Raw genomic sequence first — 14,982 nt, 5'->3', positions numbered from 1 at the left:
TAGGTATTCTTCTACATCAGCTTATCTCAACTTGAATCTCCAAGTCATTCCAATGCATTTACAACTATGCACAACAACCATCATCAACTGCTAACTTGGGATTGCATCACTCATAGTCTCTATCGCGTCACCAAACCAATTGTCCATGGTCACTTCTCGCCAGACTAACCGTGATGGCAATTTTCACCCGAAACAAACGTCGATCATAAGATTTCTTTGTTGAGATATTCATCAAACACTGGAACAGATTGGGAGCCCCCACTAATCAACTATCGGTTCTGATACCATTTGTTGGAAATGTGCAGCAGAAGCTCAATACCTTCACCTGGGGAGATCGCCAAGAGGGAGATCAAGTCTGAGCCCGTCAACATATCCAGTTGGACCCACTTTCACTCAAAAACTTAAGCCAATGAGTCATGGGCCAACCATGATATATTAATTGCTCAACACCACATCACTTATATGATATAGAACTTCTCTAACACAACTCACATATGTATCTTAACAATCATCAAAACGAATAGACAATTGGCTTGTTTTAGGCAGATAATTTTTCACACATAACTTAAACTTGAAAATTCACCAAAAAATATGACAATAAAATAAGGTATTTTAAGTTTCACGATTTTTAGGTGTCAATATGTGAATCTTGTGAAACATGTCAAGTGTTTCATGTTAATTAATCGTCAAAGTATAAATTTGCCCAATTTATATACCAAAATTAAAATTAGAAATGATCTTAGATGACTCCAAAACCAGAAACCCCTCCCCCAGTTGCCGCGCACAACTTCCTCCTGCAAATACCACTCTCCACGCCTCCTCCTTCCTCACTCATCCAAAACTCACCTCCACCACCTTCAACAATGGCTCCCGCCCGCCTCCGTCTCCTCTTCCTCCTCCTTCCCCTCCTCTCCCTCTTCCTACTCCGCGCCACCTCCGCCATCCTCTGCCACCCGGTCCGGACAAGGAGGTCCTCCTCCGCATCAAGTCCGCCCTCAACAACCCCTACCTCCTCGCCTCCTGGAACCCGGACGTCGATTGCTGCCACTGGTACTGCCTCAAGTGCCACTACAAGACCCACCGCGTCATCTCCCTCTTCTTCCTCGCCTCCGACCTCCCCGGCCAAATCCCCTCCGCCATCGGCGACCTCACCTACCTCCACGACCTCACCCTCCACAAGCTCTCCAACTTCTCCGGCCCCATCCCAAAGTCCTTCACCAAGCTCAAGTACCTGAATTACATGACTCTCAGCTGGCTCAACCTCACCGGCCCCATCCCGTCCTTCCTCGGCCAGCTCAAGAACCTCACCCAACTCGACCTCTCCTTCAACAAGCTCACCGGCGGCATCCCGGACTCCCTCTCCACCATCCCCGGCCTCGGCTACGTCGGCCTCGACCGCAACCAGCTCACCGGGAAGATTCCAGCTTCCCTCGCCAACCTCAAGGGTAACAGCCTCTACCTCATCCTCTCCCACAACAGCCTCTCCGGCGAGCTCCCGGAGACCTTCGCCGGCGTCGATTTCGGGAAGCTCGACCTTTCCCGGAACATGCTTCAGGGGGACGCATCGCTGGTGTTCGGGAGGAACAAGAGCACGTTCTACATCGACATATCGAGGAACCAGTTCGCGTTCGACCTGTCGAAGGTGGAGTTGAACGAGAGCCTGAAGACCCTGGACATGAACCATAACAAGATTTACGGGTCGATTCCAAAGTCCATGGTGAGTATCCAGTTCCTGAACGTGAGCTACAACCGGCTGTGCGGGGAAATCCCGGTGGGCGGGCAGTTGCAGAGCTTCGATTACTCGGTGTACTTCCACAACCGATGCTTGTGCGGTGCTCCTCTTGCTAGCTGCAAGTGAAAACCAGGACTCAGCTTAGCCGATGCTTTAAGACTCGAGCAAACCAGTTTGTCTACCTCTGGTGTTTAATTACCGTGCTTTGATCAGAAATAAAAATAAGAAAGCCTTCTGAATCATGATATTTCTTTCAAGTCTATAGTGCATTAAATCCACACGATCGGTCCTTAAGTCTACAGTGCATTAACTCCAGTGTTATATGGAAAAAGCTTAACACGTTAACAAGTGATGGAGTCAAACTAATAAGGCAAGTTGAGTCCTTGGTCAAATGTTTGCTTATTTTATTCATCGTGCAAAGAAGGTTTTGCTATACAGCTTGCGTGGTGGGCCCCCCGTATATGCATATCCATATCCATATCCATATCAGCCTTTCTTCTTTTCCTTTTTCGGTTCAGAACAAAGGGGCTGCTGGTTCAGCAGTTTTGTTTTGGCGCTTCCCACAGACCGGTTCTTCCTCTTCACGGATCAGACGAACTTTCGCGCTGTTTGCGGACCCCGCCTTGTGTCAAATGTTTTCGCGCTCATCTGGTCCCTCCACATCGTACAAACACGCGCGACGCGCTTGCCAGCGCAGGACAATGCGTAATTGGAACAGAGGTCCTGCAAACTAGGGGTTCGCAAAGAAATCGTGAACTATCCGAATCGCCTGGAACCGGACCGGACCGGCCCGGAACCGGCGGTTCCGCTGAAGACTGGTCCAGTTCCCGATTCTAATTTACTAGAATCGGTGAGTACCGGTCCGGTTCCCGGTTCTAGGCGTGGAACAACCCATCCGCCCACTCGGACCGAACCGGTAATATATACACATATATATAATTTTTTAGAAAAATTTCAAAAAAAAAAAGAAAACATTTTTTGGAAAAATGAAAACCATAAAATCCCTAACTTAAAGCTCAACTCTCAACTCCCATCAACTCACAGCCGCGCCTTTAGCCGTTCATCACCTCCATCTCTCACTTTCGATCACCTTCATTTGCGTGAAACTCGGTAAGACCGGTTCCATGGACTCACTCGGGAACCGGACCGGATGAACGATTCAGTTCCTGGATGGATCCATGAAACTAATTGGCGGTTCCCGATTCCAATTTATTGAAATCGATCCTTAGTGGGCGGTTCCCAATTCCATGTCAGGAACCACCTGCCTGAACCACGCTCACCCCTATTGCAAACACTCAGTAGTAGATGGCACAAAAAATTGTGGGTGGATGGAGATGACAGGCCCTTTTAAATTTTTTAGCAAGAAGATTACTTTTAGAATGCCTTTTGAAATTGGAAAAGTTCTTTCATGAATCGGCATCATTGAATCTTATAAGATTGACGTGATGAACGATTGTGATTTGCTGTGTCCGTATTTTATCATAGACAATTCAGACAAACGATTTACTTAGTTACGCGGGTAGTGACATCCATGTTCAAAGTTCGAGTTGCGTTATAAGTGATTGCCCCTCTTTTTGCTTGTTCTCTTCTTTGACGAGACATCCTTGCCAAATTGCCATTCTAATTCGGAGATCTTACACACTAGTCATGGCCACGGGCCGGTTTTGGCCCGGAACCGGATCGGTCAAACCCGGGCCCGCGGTTCGGAACCGGAACCGGCCCGTGGCCTACGGGCCCGGTTCCGGTTCCAACAATTTTGGAACCGGCCCGGAACCGCCGGTTCCGGTTCCAAATTATTTTAAAAAAATAATAATAATGAAATTTAAAAAAAAATCATTATTTAATTTTTTTTATATAAACAATTTGAACTCTAATTGCCAAGTATTGTAAGTGCATTGATCTCTAATTACAATGTTTGGTTTGGGTGTATTGAACTCTAATTACAAGGCTTAGCTTGGGTTTTATACACAATGATTCTAATGCCTCTTCGTTTTCATTCGATGTGGGACTCTCGACTTGCCTTGAACACCTTCAATGTGAGACTCTTGGCTTGTCTTCATGCAAATGCCAAGAGTCCCACATCGAATGGAAATGAAGAGACCATCAAAAGGGTTGTGTATAAAACCCAGGCCAAGCCATAAGCATGTGAAGTTGTATACCTTTTGTGGCTATGATCCTTTGCTAGTTAAGAGCAAAGGGTTCCATTGGACCTCTCCTAGAACCGGACCGGGCCAATGGTCCGGTTCCCGGTTCTATGATTTGCCGATCTGGTTCCTAGTTTTAAAATTAAGGGACTGGTCTTACCGGTTTGGTTCCCGTTCCAAGCGGAACCGGACCGAACCGGGAACCAATCACCCATACAATTTATATTTTGATTACAATTTATATTGAATAATTCATTATTTCATAATTTTATAATTCATTATTTTTTTATTTCATAATTTATTTTTAAAATTTTTAAATTACGACCCGGAACCGGCCGGTTCCGGTTCACACATGGCCACGAACCGGAACAGCCGGTTCCGAACCGTGGCCATGACTATTACACACGCTCCCCGAAATGAAAAAAGAAAGAAGGAGAACAACCAACCACCAACCGAAGCAAAGCTATTTGCCCCTTTTCAATTTGGATTGGATTGGGGCTTATATTGGAGCAGCCCATCTAAGGAAATGGGCCTAGGCCCTAAGTGGATTAAGGCGTTGTCCAGGAAGTCTAATTAGAGTGTCATGTAGTGCTGATGGTAATACTAAAACCCACTAGACATAAATAGAATTTCACACTTACAAATTTTTCAAATCTCATAAATTGGAATGAATGCGCATGCAGATATTATATGCAAACTTTGACATTTGCAAACATAGACTTGAGGAAATGTGATAAATGAAGGTTATTCTGATGAATTCCTCACCAATGGTTGATTTCTTTGTGTTCTCTGATTGGGAAATCTATGCAAATGATGTCCAGGGATGTGATTTCCTGGTAACTTTGACTTTTGTTTCGAAGGAAAAGATTTTCTTTCCAAATTCTGTATTTCTTGCTCACGCACCAAATCTTGGAACGCTACACATGTCGACTTCTCTCACCTATTTCTGCGTCAGACATTTTCACTCGAGAAGCAATGGAAGTGAATCTATATAATCGGAAGTGGTCACCGAGCCTATTACTTGAATAACTTGTCATTGCCGTATTTGTCAATACGATTGACATAATCTGCTAGAGGTTGTTCAGTACATTTAGGAGCATTTCATGTGCAGCATGCAACCCAAGGTATGCTGTAAGTAGATTCCTAAATTAACAATGTAATGAGAAAACAAGCAAACATCAAGGGCATCCCGATTTCTTGATTCGATCTGACTAGATCATCAGAACGATGGCAACGGATCGAGCCTAGCCACAGGGACGCAAACCAGGGGACGAGCCCTTGGAAGAGTAATCCCAGGTCCCTCCTCCATGTCCACATTGCCAGTCACTTGCCAGTCAAAACACTGAACCATACAAGCGATACTCGTCTGCACAACTTGAAGCGCCAGCGAGATTCCAGGACACCCTCTCCTCCCACTCCCGAAGGGCAACAGCTGAAAATGCTGGCCCCTCACGTCCATCTGTGCCTTGTTTTCTCTCAGAAACCTCTCCGGCCTGAACTCGAGTGGGTCCTCCCAGTGTTTAGGATCCCTCCCGATTGCCCACACATTGACGAAGAGCCGGGTCTTCGCCGGGATCTCGTAGCCCGCAACGGTGCAGGCCTCGGACGACTCGCGCACGATGAGCGGCCCCGTGGGGTGGAGCCTCAGCGTCTCTTTCACTATTGCTTGCAGGTAGGGGAGATCGGGTATGTCCGATTCCTGGACCAGCCGGGCATTCCCGACCACGGAGTCAATCTCTTTCCTCGCTTTCTCAAGCACCTCGGGGTGGTTGATTAGCTCCGCTAGGGCCCATTCCGTGGTGATTGCCGATGTGTCTGTCCCTGCCGCAAATATGTCCTGTAAAAATTGAAAAAGATATATGCAAGTTCGTATTTCAAAACAGTTTTGGCCAAACTGATGAGGCTAATCAATCATTGCGGTTTTTGTTACAAAGAAACTAGAGGCGATAGCCTCAGCTAATTGACCAAGTTTTATATTCCATGATCCAGGAAGGTGGTTTCCATTGAAGAGTACTTATCTGAGCTTGTGGGAATTAAAAGAAAAAATGTTTCAACGTACCAGGATGAATGCCTTGATGTTTTCCCTGGTCAACCTCATCTCTGTGCTCTCATCCTCTGATATATCAAGCAAGATGTCAAGCAAATCTCTGGCCGTTTCACTCCCCCCTCTCTCTCTCCTGATCTTCCTGGCCTCTTCATGCTCCTTGATGATCCTCTCTGTCATCGCATCAAACCTGTCCCTCACTTCCTTAAGCCTCTTTCCAAACCCCTGCAAGTCCAAGTTCTTGCAGAACCAGATGAAGTCCGACAGATTGAACTTCCCCGTGAGCTCGGCCGTCTCGTGAACCACCTTCCTCACCTCGCTGGCCTCGTTGTCATTGTCAGAGCACCGCGTGTTCATGGTCATCCTCGAAATCACGTTGTTGGTCACCTTGACGAGCTCTCCTCCGACATCCACTTCTTCTCCTACCTCGGCCTTCTTCAACATCGACACAAGGAGTCGGTTGATCTCTTCACGCCGGACCGGGAGGAGGAGGTCCAGCGTCCGACCGCCCAGGAGCTCCGACATGCACAGCTTCTTCATGAACTTCCAATACGGCCCATACGGTGCGAACGAAAAGTCCTGCGACCCGTACGTGAGGTAGTCAACTGCGGCACTATAAGGCCTGTTGGAGAAGCGGGCCTCATGGGTCTTGAGGAACTCCTTGGCCATCTCAGCGGAGGAGACGACGATGCAGGGGATGGAGCCGAGCCAGATGTGGATCAAGGGTCCGAAGCGGTCGGCGAGCTTGTGGAGGGCTTGGTGGGGGATCGGAGCCAGGAGGTGGAGGTGGCCTAGAATTGGTACGGACCTGGGGCTCGGAGGGAGACCAGAGGCGGCTCGGTATCGGTTTAGCACAGCTCGGACTAGGATGAACGAGACTAGCCACACTAGGAAGAGGAGGATGTAGCCTTGGAGGTCAGCCATGGGAGGTTGCTTGAGAATCAACAACTGAGATTTGCCAAATTGGGGTTATATAAATTAGACCCCAAGGTTTACTAATAACAAGGGAATCTTAGTCTACTAGACATAAAATGCCGAAGAGAAAGGCCTTCTGGTGATGAAAGAACCTTCGAATCTGGGCATGTAAAAGCTCTCCTAAAGTTTTTTAAATGCAAAGTAAAAGCATAGTATGTCAATCTACATCTGCAAAATGATTCTGTTGAACCATCCTTTTATACTTCACAAGATATAACTCAAATCAAAAGGTTTAGCTTGTATCTTTAACATGCAAATCTTCAGGTCTTGAAACGGCAGCTTTTACCAAGTCAGAAGCTATACTCTGAGCATGAGCCAAGGGTGGTTTCCTCGGGATCGGCAAGATGTTTTGTCACCTTTTTTTTGCAGCTTCGTCCTTTTGCACTTTTAGTTTTAGATGAAAAGAAGAGGAAAATTCCACTTGTTGGCCGGCTCGTGTGGGCCAATGTTGGCGTGTAACTTAGGACTTTAGGAATGTGCCGAAGCATATAAAAACAAAGTAAGATGGAATTTTTAAATGTCTTCTTCTTGGTATTGCGGTTCCCATAGACCCTTCCGATGTCGATTGCGGGTGGAGAGACCTTTCTTTATTCCAGGGGTGTGCAAAAAACCGGGAACCGCCCGAACAGTCTAGGACCGCTCGGAACCGGTCCGATTCCCGGTTTCAATTTTTGGGAACTGACAATTACTGGTTCAGTTCCCGGTTCTAGGTGTGGAACAGCCCGTCCGTCCACCCGGACTGGACCGGTAATAGAATAATAAATATAATATATTTATTTATTTTTATTTTTATTAAAAAGAAAAATCATAAATCCTTAAACTAAACCTAACTCACTCGATGCTCACAACCTCACATTAAACTGAGAAACATCTTCTTTCACTTTCGCCTCACGCTCACTCTCACTCTCTCACTCTTCTCGGTCGATGCTCACCTCACCGTCTCTGACTCTCCATCTCCGTCTCCGTCCTTGGCTAGTGAGACCGGTTCCATGGACCCACCTTGGAACCGGACTGTGCGGTTCCTGAGTGGGTCCATGAAACCAACGGACAGTTCTCAGTTCCAATTTTCCGGAATCGGTCCTTAGTGGGCGGTTCCCAGTTCTAGAGTGGGAACTGCCCACCCGGACTATGCTCACCCCTACTTTATTCAGTTTGGACTTTTTGGCACATGGACTTGGTCTACTTCTTGCGCCAAGAAGGGAGGCCGGCCTGGTGCTCCGAACTAATGGGAATTGAGTGAGTGATACGTAGAAAAACAATCAAGAGATATAAAAATTGGAGAGATGCTGTTGGTGGTGTGCATTTACAAGTAATAGCTACTCTAAGAGGAGGATATTCCATGCGTCTAACTAGTTTAATGAGTTGTTACGTGGGTTTTTGTCAAGTTATGATTTCTTGAAACTCGATGATTTCAATTATAAAAACATAATCGCGAATGATCAAACGGTCAATGAAAATACTAAATCTGACTTCAGATCTAAAGCAAATAGATGCTAATATGTCTTGAAACCTCAAGGAACTTGGTAGAATTCTAATTACTAAGACAATGCACAGGCAAATAATTGAAAACAGACTGTGGAAATTGAAGAGGACATTTGTTGATTTAGAACCGATGAGTTGCATTCTTGGATGCCATGCTCGCTCGATGACCAAATTTAAAGACAAACTTCTCGATGGATATTAATGAATCGCGAAGAGAAAGTATAAGCTTTTATATTTTAAGATAAGTACTGGAATTAAGAAACCTAATCTAATTCAAATTTGAAATTCAAACTTAAGCGAAATCTAATCCCAATTATCTTATTCAAAATCTGATGGGCTCCTTGTGATCTTTGAGTCTCCTACTCGTAGTGTATTTTCCATCATAAACGTGTATTAGAGAAATGTGCACGTCTGTACTTTGATTCCTCCTCCATCTTCAATAAGCTATTTCGTTGTGCATCATGATATTCCTTCTCAAGAATCTCTAATTGCCTCTTGACCCGTGCACTTCTTCCGGGATACTTTCCACTGCTTCTGATGCTTTAGCTGTAGTTATATCTCTTGTTCGATTGGATTCTACTTGATTCAGACCTCAATTTCCTTTTATATTTAGAGTCAATCAATCCTCGCGACATGCCCATTGGAAACTCATAAGCAATGAGCTCTTAAAACATTTTGTCGATGGGCTTCGTGGGCCAAGTGTATTGTTATGACCTTTATGGTTAACGATCTTTTCTAGGCATTCAATCAAGTGGGCCTCATGGGTTAAGTACATTGTTATGGCTGGTTCGGGCCATTAGCTTCTTCATGTTTAGGCCCGGATCTACGATAAGGTATCAACACGAGAATAACATTACGAAATACCAAATCATGTTTTGAGCACTGGATAATTCATAAAGTTGGGACTTAGCTGAATTTTTGCATTTACAGTCGTATCAGATTTAACATGTTTGGCCATCTACGACGGTCAAGCAAATTCCAAACGACCGAATAACTACTGTTTGCATCTTAAATTTTGATGGCTGCGCACTAAAACGATCTTAATAAGATTGTCATGTGGGCTGGGCCCAATCACTGAAACATGGCCTACACAATTACCAGTCCAGTCCAATTCATGGCCTCAATGAATTGGTGCATAGCTACAATTACTAGTACACTAATCTTATTAATCGATTAACTATGAGTAACATAATTCTAGAAAGTTGGACAAAGACTGATTAGACAGACCAACATGAACTGATGATGGATCAGATTACATTTCAAATAGGTGAATAGACAAACCAACGTGAACTCAAAAGTTGGACAAACATGCAAAAAAACACTCCAAAATATACATTCAACCATAAGCCATAATCAACTAAAGTAAAACTGCTTCATGTCACTTCATCGGCAATGGATCGATCCTAGCCACGGGCACGCACACGACGGGATGAGCCCTGGGCAGCGACAAACCCGGCGCTTCCTCCATGTCGACATACCCGTCGACCTTCCAGTCGAAGCATTGGATCATAGCCCCAAGCATGGTATGTATCACGTGCAACGCCAGCGAGGCGCCGGGACAACTCCTCCGCCCGCTCCCGAAAGGCAACAGCTGAAAGTTCTGGCCCCTCAAATCCAACTGGCGTCCCTTCTCATCCACTCCTTCTCCATGAATAAACCTCTCGGGCCAGAACTGGAGCGGGTTCTCCCAGTGGGTCGGGTCCCGACCTAGGGCCCACACGTTGATGAGGATCCGGGTGTTCGCCGGAACGTCGTAGCCAGAAATGACGGAGTCTTCGGTTGAGAATCTGGCGATGAGCGGACCTGTTGGGTGGAGTCTGAGCGTCTCCCTGACTATGGCTTGGAGGTAAGGGAGGTTTGGCACGTCCGGCTCGGATACGAATCGGGTTCTTCCCACGACAGAGTCGATTTCTTGCCTCGCTTTCTCCATGACGTCCGGGTGGTTTATGAGTTCCGACAACGCCCACTCTATTGTCGTTGAGGATGTATCAGTTCCGGCTCCAAAAATGTTCTGTTGAAAAGGAATGACACTTTTGTTAGGGTGCAACCAAAAAAAAAGACATTGTATCTACTCCACATGTCGTGTATAGCATGAAGACGAGATTCATATAGTAAACATGTTTTAGTATGAAGTCTCGGTACATCTAGTCAAATTCATGATTGAATGATGTCACGCACTTAACTAAAAAGTCGAGAAAAATAGTTAAGAGGATGATGCGAAAAATTGTGATTTACCATGATGAAGGCCTTAATGTTCTCTATGGTCAACCTAATCTCCGAGCTCTCATCTTCATAGATGTCCAGCAAAATGTCAAGCAGATCTTTCACTCTCTCTCCTCCCTTTCTTTTCGCCTCCTGATGCTCTCTTATGATCCTCTCCATCATCTCATCATACCTCTCTCTCACATCCTTTAACCTCTTCCCAAACCCTTGCAGATCCAAATTCTTACAAAACCAAATCGCTTCCGACAAGTTAAACTTCCCAGCGAGCTCGCACATCTCCTTCACCAGCGTCCTGACCTCGTCAGCTTCGTCCTCATCATCGCAGCACGTCCGGCTCAACGCCATCCTTGATATCACGTTGTTCGTCAGCTTCATGAGCTCGACCCCGACGTCAACCGCTTGTTTCGCCTCGGCTTTCTTAAAGATTGCTTTCAAGAACCGGCCGATCTCCTCACTCCTCACGGGGAGGAAGTGGTCGAGGGTCGGACCACCGAGGAGCCGGGTCATGCAGAGCTTCTTGATGAACTTCCAGTAAGGGCCATACGTGGCGAAGGTGAAGTCGGAGGAGCCGTAGGTGAGGTAGTCGGCATTAGCCATCTTGGGGCGGTTGAGGAAGGATGACTCGTGGGTTTTGAGGATTTGCTGGGCGGTTTCTGGCGAGGAGGCGACGACGCAAGGGTTCGAGCCGATGTAGATGAGGAACAAGGGTCCGAAGGAGGTGGAAATCTTGTGCAGGGCTTGGTGGGGGATCGGAGCCAAGAGGTGCATATGGCCTATAACGGGGAGCGACCGCGGGCTTGGCGGGAGGTGAGCCCCGGTTCGAGTTTTGGCGAGGAGGGTTCGAATCAAGACTAGGGAGAGTAGACAAAGGGCGACGGGGATGAGGTAGTCTTGTGAGAAGGCCATGTTTTAATTGATTTGTTCAAGAGCTTGGAAGGACGTAACCATTTAACTAGGGCGAGGCAAGGTTGGCTCAACTCAAAAAAAAAAAAAAAAAAAAAAAAAAGATGTATCGATTTTTTAAATTGATCTGTTAATTAATGCGATCCTACTTGTTTAAATGATCATTTGTAGTCTGTCATCTAACTTAATATATCAATTTATGTACACTGATTTTCGGATACCTAGGATGACTCTTACTTAAAACACATGGAGAAAGTGGCCTTGTGAACATCAAAGTTTTTTTTTTTTAATTAACATCAAAGTTAGGTAGTGAAATTATAAATTGGCCTGTCGGATGTGGCTCCAGAATCAAGGTGGCAAAGGATGCGTTTACCTGAGCTTGGCGCAACCAACGTAACCAAGGAGGAGAGTCAAAATGGCGCAGCTTATGTTCTGCTAAATTTGGCTCGGTCAAGGGTTGAAATTCAGAGTTTGAGATAATGTTCGTGCAAAAATATACTTGATTTAAGGGGAAGAAGGATTAATGCAAGAGACTGACACATGCGGAGAAAGTTTGTTGAGATACGCATATGAGGATGCTAGGTGAAAGAATCCAACATCAAAGAATTAATGTGGTAGGTAGCAGTTAATATAGTATTGTTGCCTATAATTTTTTCGTTTAAGTTTTCGAGTGAAGCACAATCCAGTTAGATATGTTTATAGACTCAAATTTGAGCTTTCTATTGTTGATTTCTCTAGGATGAGGTATAGAGATCTTGTTGTACATCTCAACAAGATGAGACAATGTTTAAACATGGGATCTGGACCTATTTTGCTCATAAGCCTAATTGGAAAGACTTTTCAAGAGCTATCAGGAAAAGAAAAAACATGTAGGGTACGTACTAGTTCTTTCTTTGATTTCATTCTCGTGAGGCTTGTTGGATGTAATCGGGGTTCAAAAACCATTTGAGAATTCGTGATTTGAGCGATTGCCGTCCAATTACGTAAATCTCTCGGATCAAGTTTGTTCTTCGCATCTATTTTCCGTTAGAATTTTTTGCACTTGTTCATGTTTCTTCAGTTTTTGGGTTCCTAAGAGTTCAAAATTTTTGGAAAGAAAAAACGACGTCTTTTCCAATAATATCAAAAGAACATGTATAACAAATTAAATATGCAATCCCTTAACCAAGAGTTTCTCATTTGCACGCGATGGTTGGCCCATTAATCGTAGTTGGTAACATCGATTGATTTTGAAGATCACATCTTAAGTCACTTTCACATTCACATCATGTGTCCTGGTGTCCAATGAGAGAAAATATAATAAAGGCAAAATCAGAACCAAATGGTCCTGCCGGGGATTATGTCAACAGGAGAACGAAATCTCAACATTATCCCCTGTCCTAGGGACCAAAAATTCGGACCACTTCACGCATGCTATACATAAATCCAAACATTTTAGAACTCATGATATCTTAGTTTTCTAATTTTTAATTTCCAACAAATGCATTTAAAAATAGAAACCAAATCATCTTTTTGTGTTCGGCCATGATTATGCAACCGAATCCATCCTCACTAAAGTGCAGCCCCCTTGGATTTCCAAAGATCATAGAGAGATTTTGGCATTTGGCTTCTTCCTTTGACATTGATGATTTGAACGTTTTTAAGTGATGATTGTGTTGAAATCCTTGTCAAGTGTTGATCAGCGATCCAACTTGTCTTGGGTGAGATAAGCAAATATGGACCACCGAACTCTTGTTAATTAGGATGATCTTGAAATGATAGGTTCATAATTCTTTAGACATTGTCAAGGCCTCCTATACTCCCATCAAAGGCACACTCATCTTGACTAGGATGTTCATGCATTCGATGAACAATATGGTCCATGATGTTGAAACGTAGCGATGATTATAAGGATCCAAAACGAATCTAAAGAAAGCAAAGTTGTTTAGATTCCTCAGGTTAGGTATTATTGATTGTATTTTTCGTCATATAACATATACAATCCACACACTATTCGATTCACCCAAAAAAAATTGTAAATTTTTTCAAATGCTAAATGCACTAGAAGAGACTACAGCTTCCTAAGGGAACGATATAATTAGAAAGTCTAATCCAAAAACTTGAGCCTAATAGGTGAAAGCTTAACCCAAGCAAGATGCAGCAATCATTTTTTAGAACTTTACTACATCAATGTGTGCTATATCAGGTGGAACCTTCCAAATCACATTGTTGTAATGAAAAATCAGTTGATTTTTTGTCACTAATAAGATAGATCAGATAAATTTTATCTAGGAGTGTAATTTTTTATGTTCAAAGATGTTATTGATGAGAAGTGCATGTGCTCTGGCAAGTGCAAGATGTTGTGATTGTAGTGATGCCATGAATTAAGCTCTCACATGCTCTAAGTGTAACTCTTCACATGCTCTAATAGGTGAAAGCTTAACTCAGGCAAGATGCAACAATCATTTTCTAGAACCTTACTACATCAATGCATCCTAAATCAGCTGGTGCCTTCCAAATCACATTGTTATAATGAAAAGTCAGTTGATTTTCTGTCACTAATAAGATAGATCAGATAAATTTTATTTGGGAGGTAAATTTGTGATGTTCAAAGATGTTATTGATGAGAAGTGCATGTGCTCTGGCAAGTGCAAGATGTTGCGGTTGGAGTAATGCCACGAATTAAGCTCTCACATGCTCTAAGTGTAATTCTTCACATGCTCTAACAGGCGAAAGCTTAACTCGGACAACAATCATTTTCTAGAATTTTACTACATCAATGTATGCTATATTAGCTAGTGCCTTTCAAATTACATTGCTATAATGAAAAGTCAGTTGATTTTCTGTCACTAATAAGATAGATCAAATAAATTTTGTCTGGGAGTGTAATTTGTGATGGTCAAAGATGTTATTGATGAGAAGCGTATGTACTCTGGCAAGTGCAAGATGTTGCGGTTGGAGTGATGCCATGAATTAAGCTCTCACATGCTCTAAGTGTAATTCTTCTCATGCTCTAATAGGTGAAAGCTTAACTCAGACAAGATGCAGCAAACATTTTTTAGAACTTTACTACATCAATCGTGCTTTATCAGGTGGTGCCTTCTGAATCATATTGTTGAAATGAAAAGTCAGTTGATTTTCTATCACTAATAAGATAGATCAGATAAATTTTGTCTAGGAGTATAATTTGTGATGTTCAAAGACGTTATTGATGAGAAGTGCATGTGCTCTGCAAGCTCAAGATGCTGTGGTTGTAGTGATGCCATGAATTAAGCTCTCACATGCTCTAAGCGTAATTCTTCAGATCATAAGAGACTTGTGTGCCTTCAATTGTGCCAAGACATGAAAGCTGTTGGAATGTTTCATCAATTAATTCTGGGTTAGGATATGCCAAATTGCCAATTGAAATTATTGGTTTTAGTATGAAACCTCCGTCATAACATTTTGTGAAATCTACAATTTTTTTTATAATCCAAGGGCACAGGCATAGAAATACATTG

The 14,982-nt window shown here is 43.8% G+C and overlaps 3 protein-coding genes across 3 annotated transcripts; 1 reads left to right on the top strand and 2 right to left on the bottom strand.

The window, feature by feature from the left end:
* The first annotated feature begins 824 nt into the window (after positions 1-824).
* Positions 825-1,974, top strand: LOC115674711 (polygalacturonase inhibitor). Its single transcript, XM_030597196.2, is given in 2 exon segments — positions 825-956; positions 959-1,974. Coding segments are annotated over 2 exon segments (993 nt in total). The 5' UTR covers positions 825-863; the 3' UTR covers positions 1,859-1,974.
* Positions 1,975-4,875: 2,901 nt separating this feature from the next.
* LOC115674788 (cytochrome P450 93A3-like) lies at positions 4,876-7,219 on the bottom strand. The gene is made up of 2 exons (XM_030597305.2): positions 5,936-7,219; positions 4,876-5,713 (listed from the first exon to the last, which is right to left on the bottom strand). The coding sequence occupies exons 1-2, from the start codon at positions 6,842-6,844 to the stop codon at positions 5,096-5,098; spliced, it is 1,527 nt and encodes a 508-aa protein (XP_030453165.1). The 5' UTR covers positions 6,845-7,219; the 3' UTR covers positions 4,876-5,095.
* A 2,396-nt stretch (positions 7,220-9,615) lies between these two features.
* Positions 9,616-11,572, bottom strand: LOC115674866 (cytochrome P450 93A3-like). Its single transcript, XM_030597382.2, has 2 exons — positions 10,613-11,572; positions 9,616-10,388 (listed from the first exon to the last, which is right to left on the bottom strand). The coding sequence occupies exons 1-2, from the start codon at positions 11,504-11,506 to the stop codon at positions 9,756-9,758; spliced, it is 1,527 nt and encodes a 508-aa protein (XP_030453242.1). The 5' UTR covers positions 11,507-11,572; the 3' UTR covers positions 9,616-9,755.
* Between the last annotated feature and the right edge of the window lie 3,410 nt (positions 11,573-14,982).

This window comes from Syzygium oleosum, unplaced genomic scaffold (genome assembly GCF_021117445.2).
Source record: "Syzygium oleosum isolate NSW1041296 unplaced genomic scaffold, Sole_v2.1 Sole_v2.25, whole genome shotgun sequence".
NCBI lineage: Eukaryota > Viridiplantae > Streptophyta > Magnoliopsida > Myrtales > Myrtaceae > Syzygium > Syzygium oleosum.
Note: the sequence above shows the minus strand (reverse complement) of the source record. Positions and strands in the feature narration are given on the sequence as shown.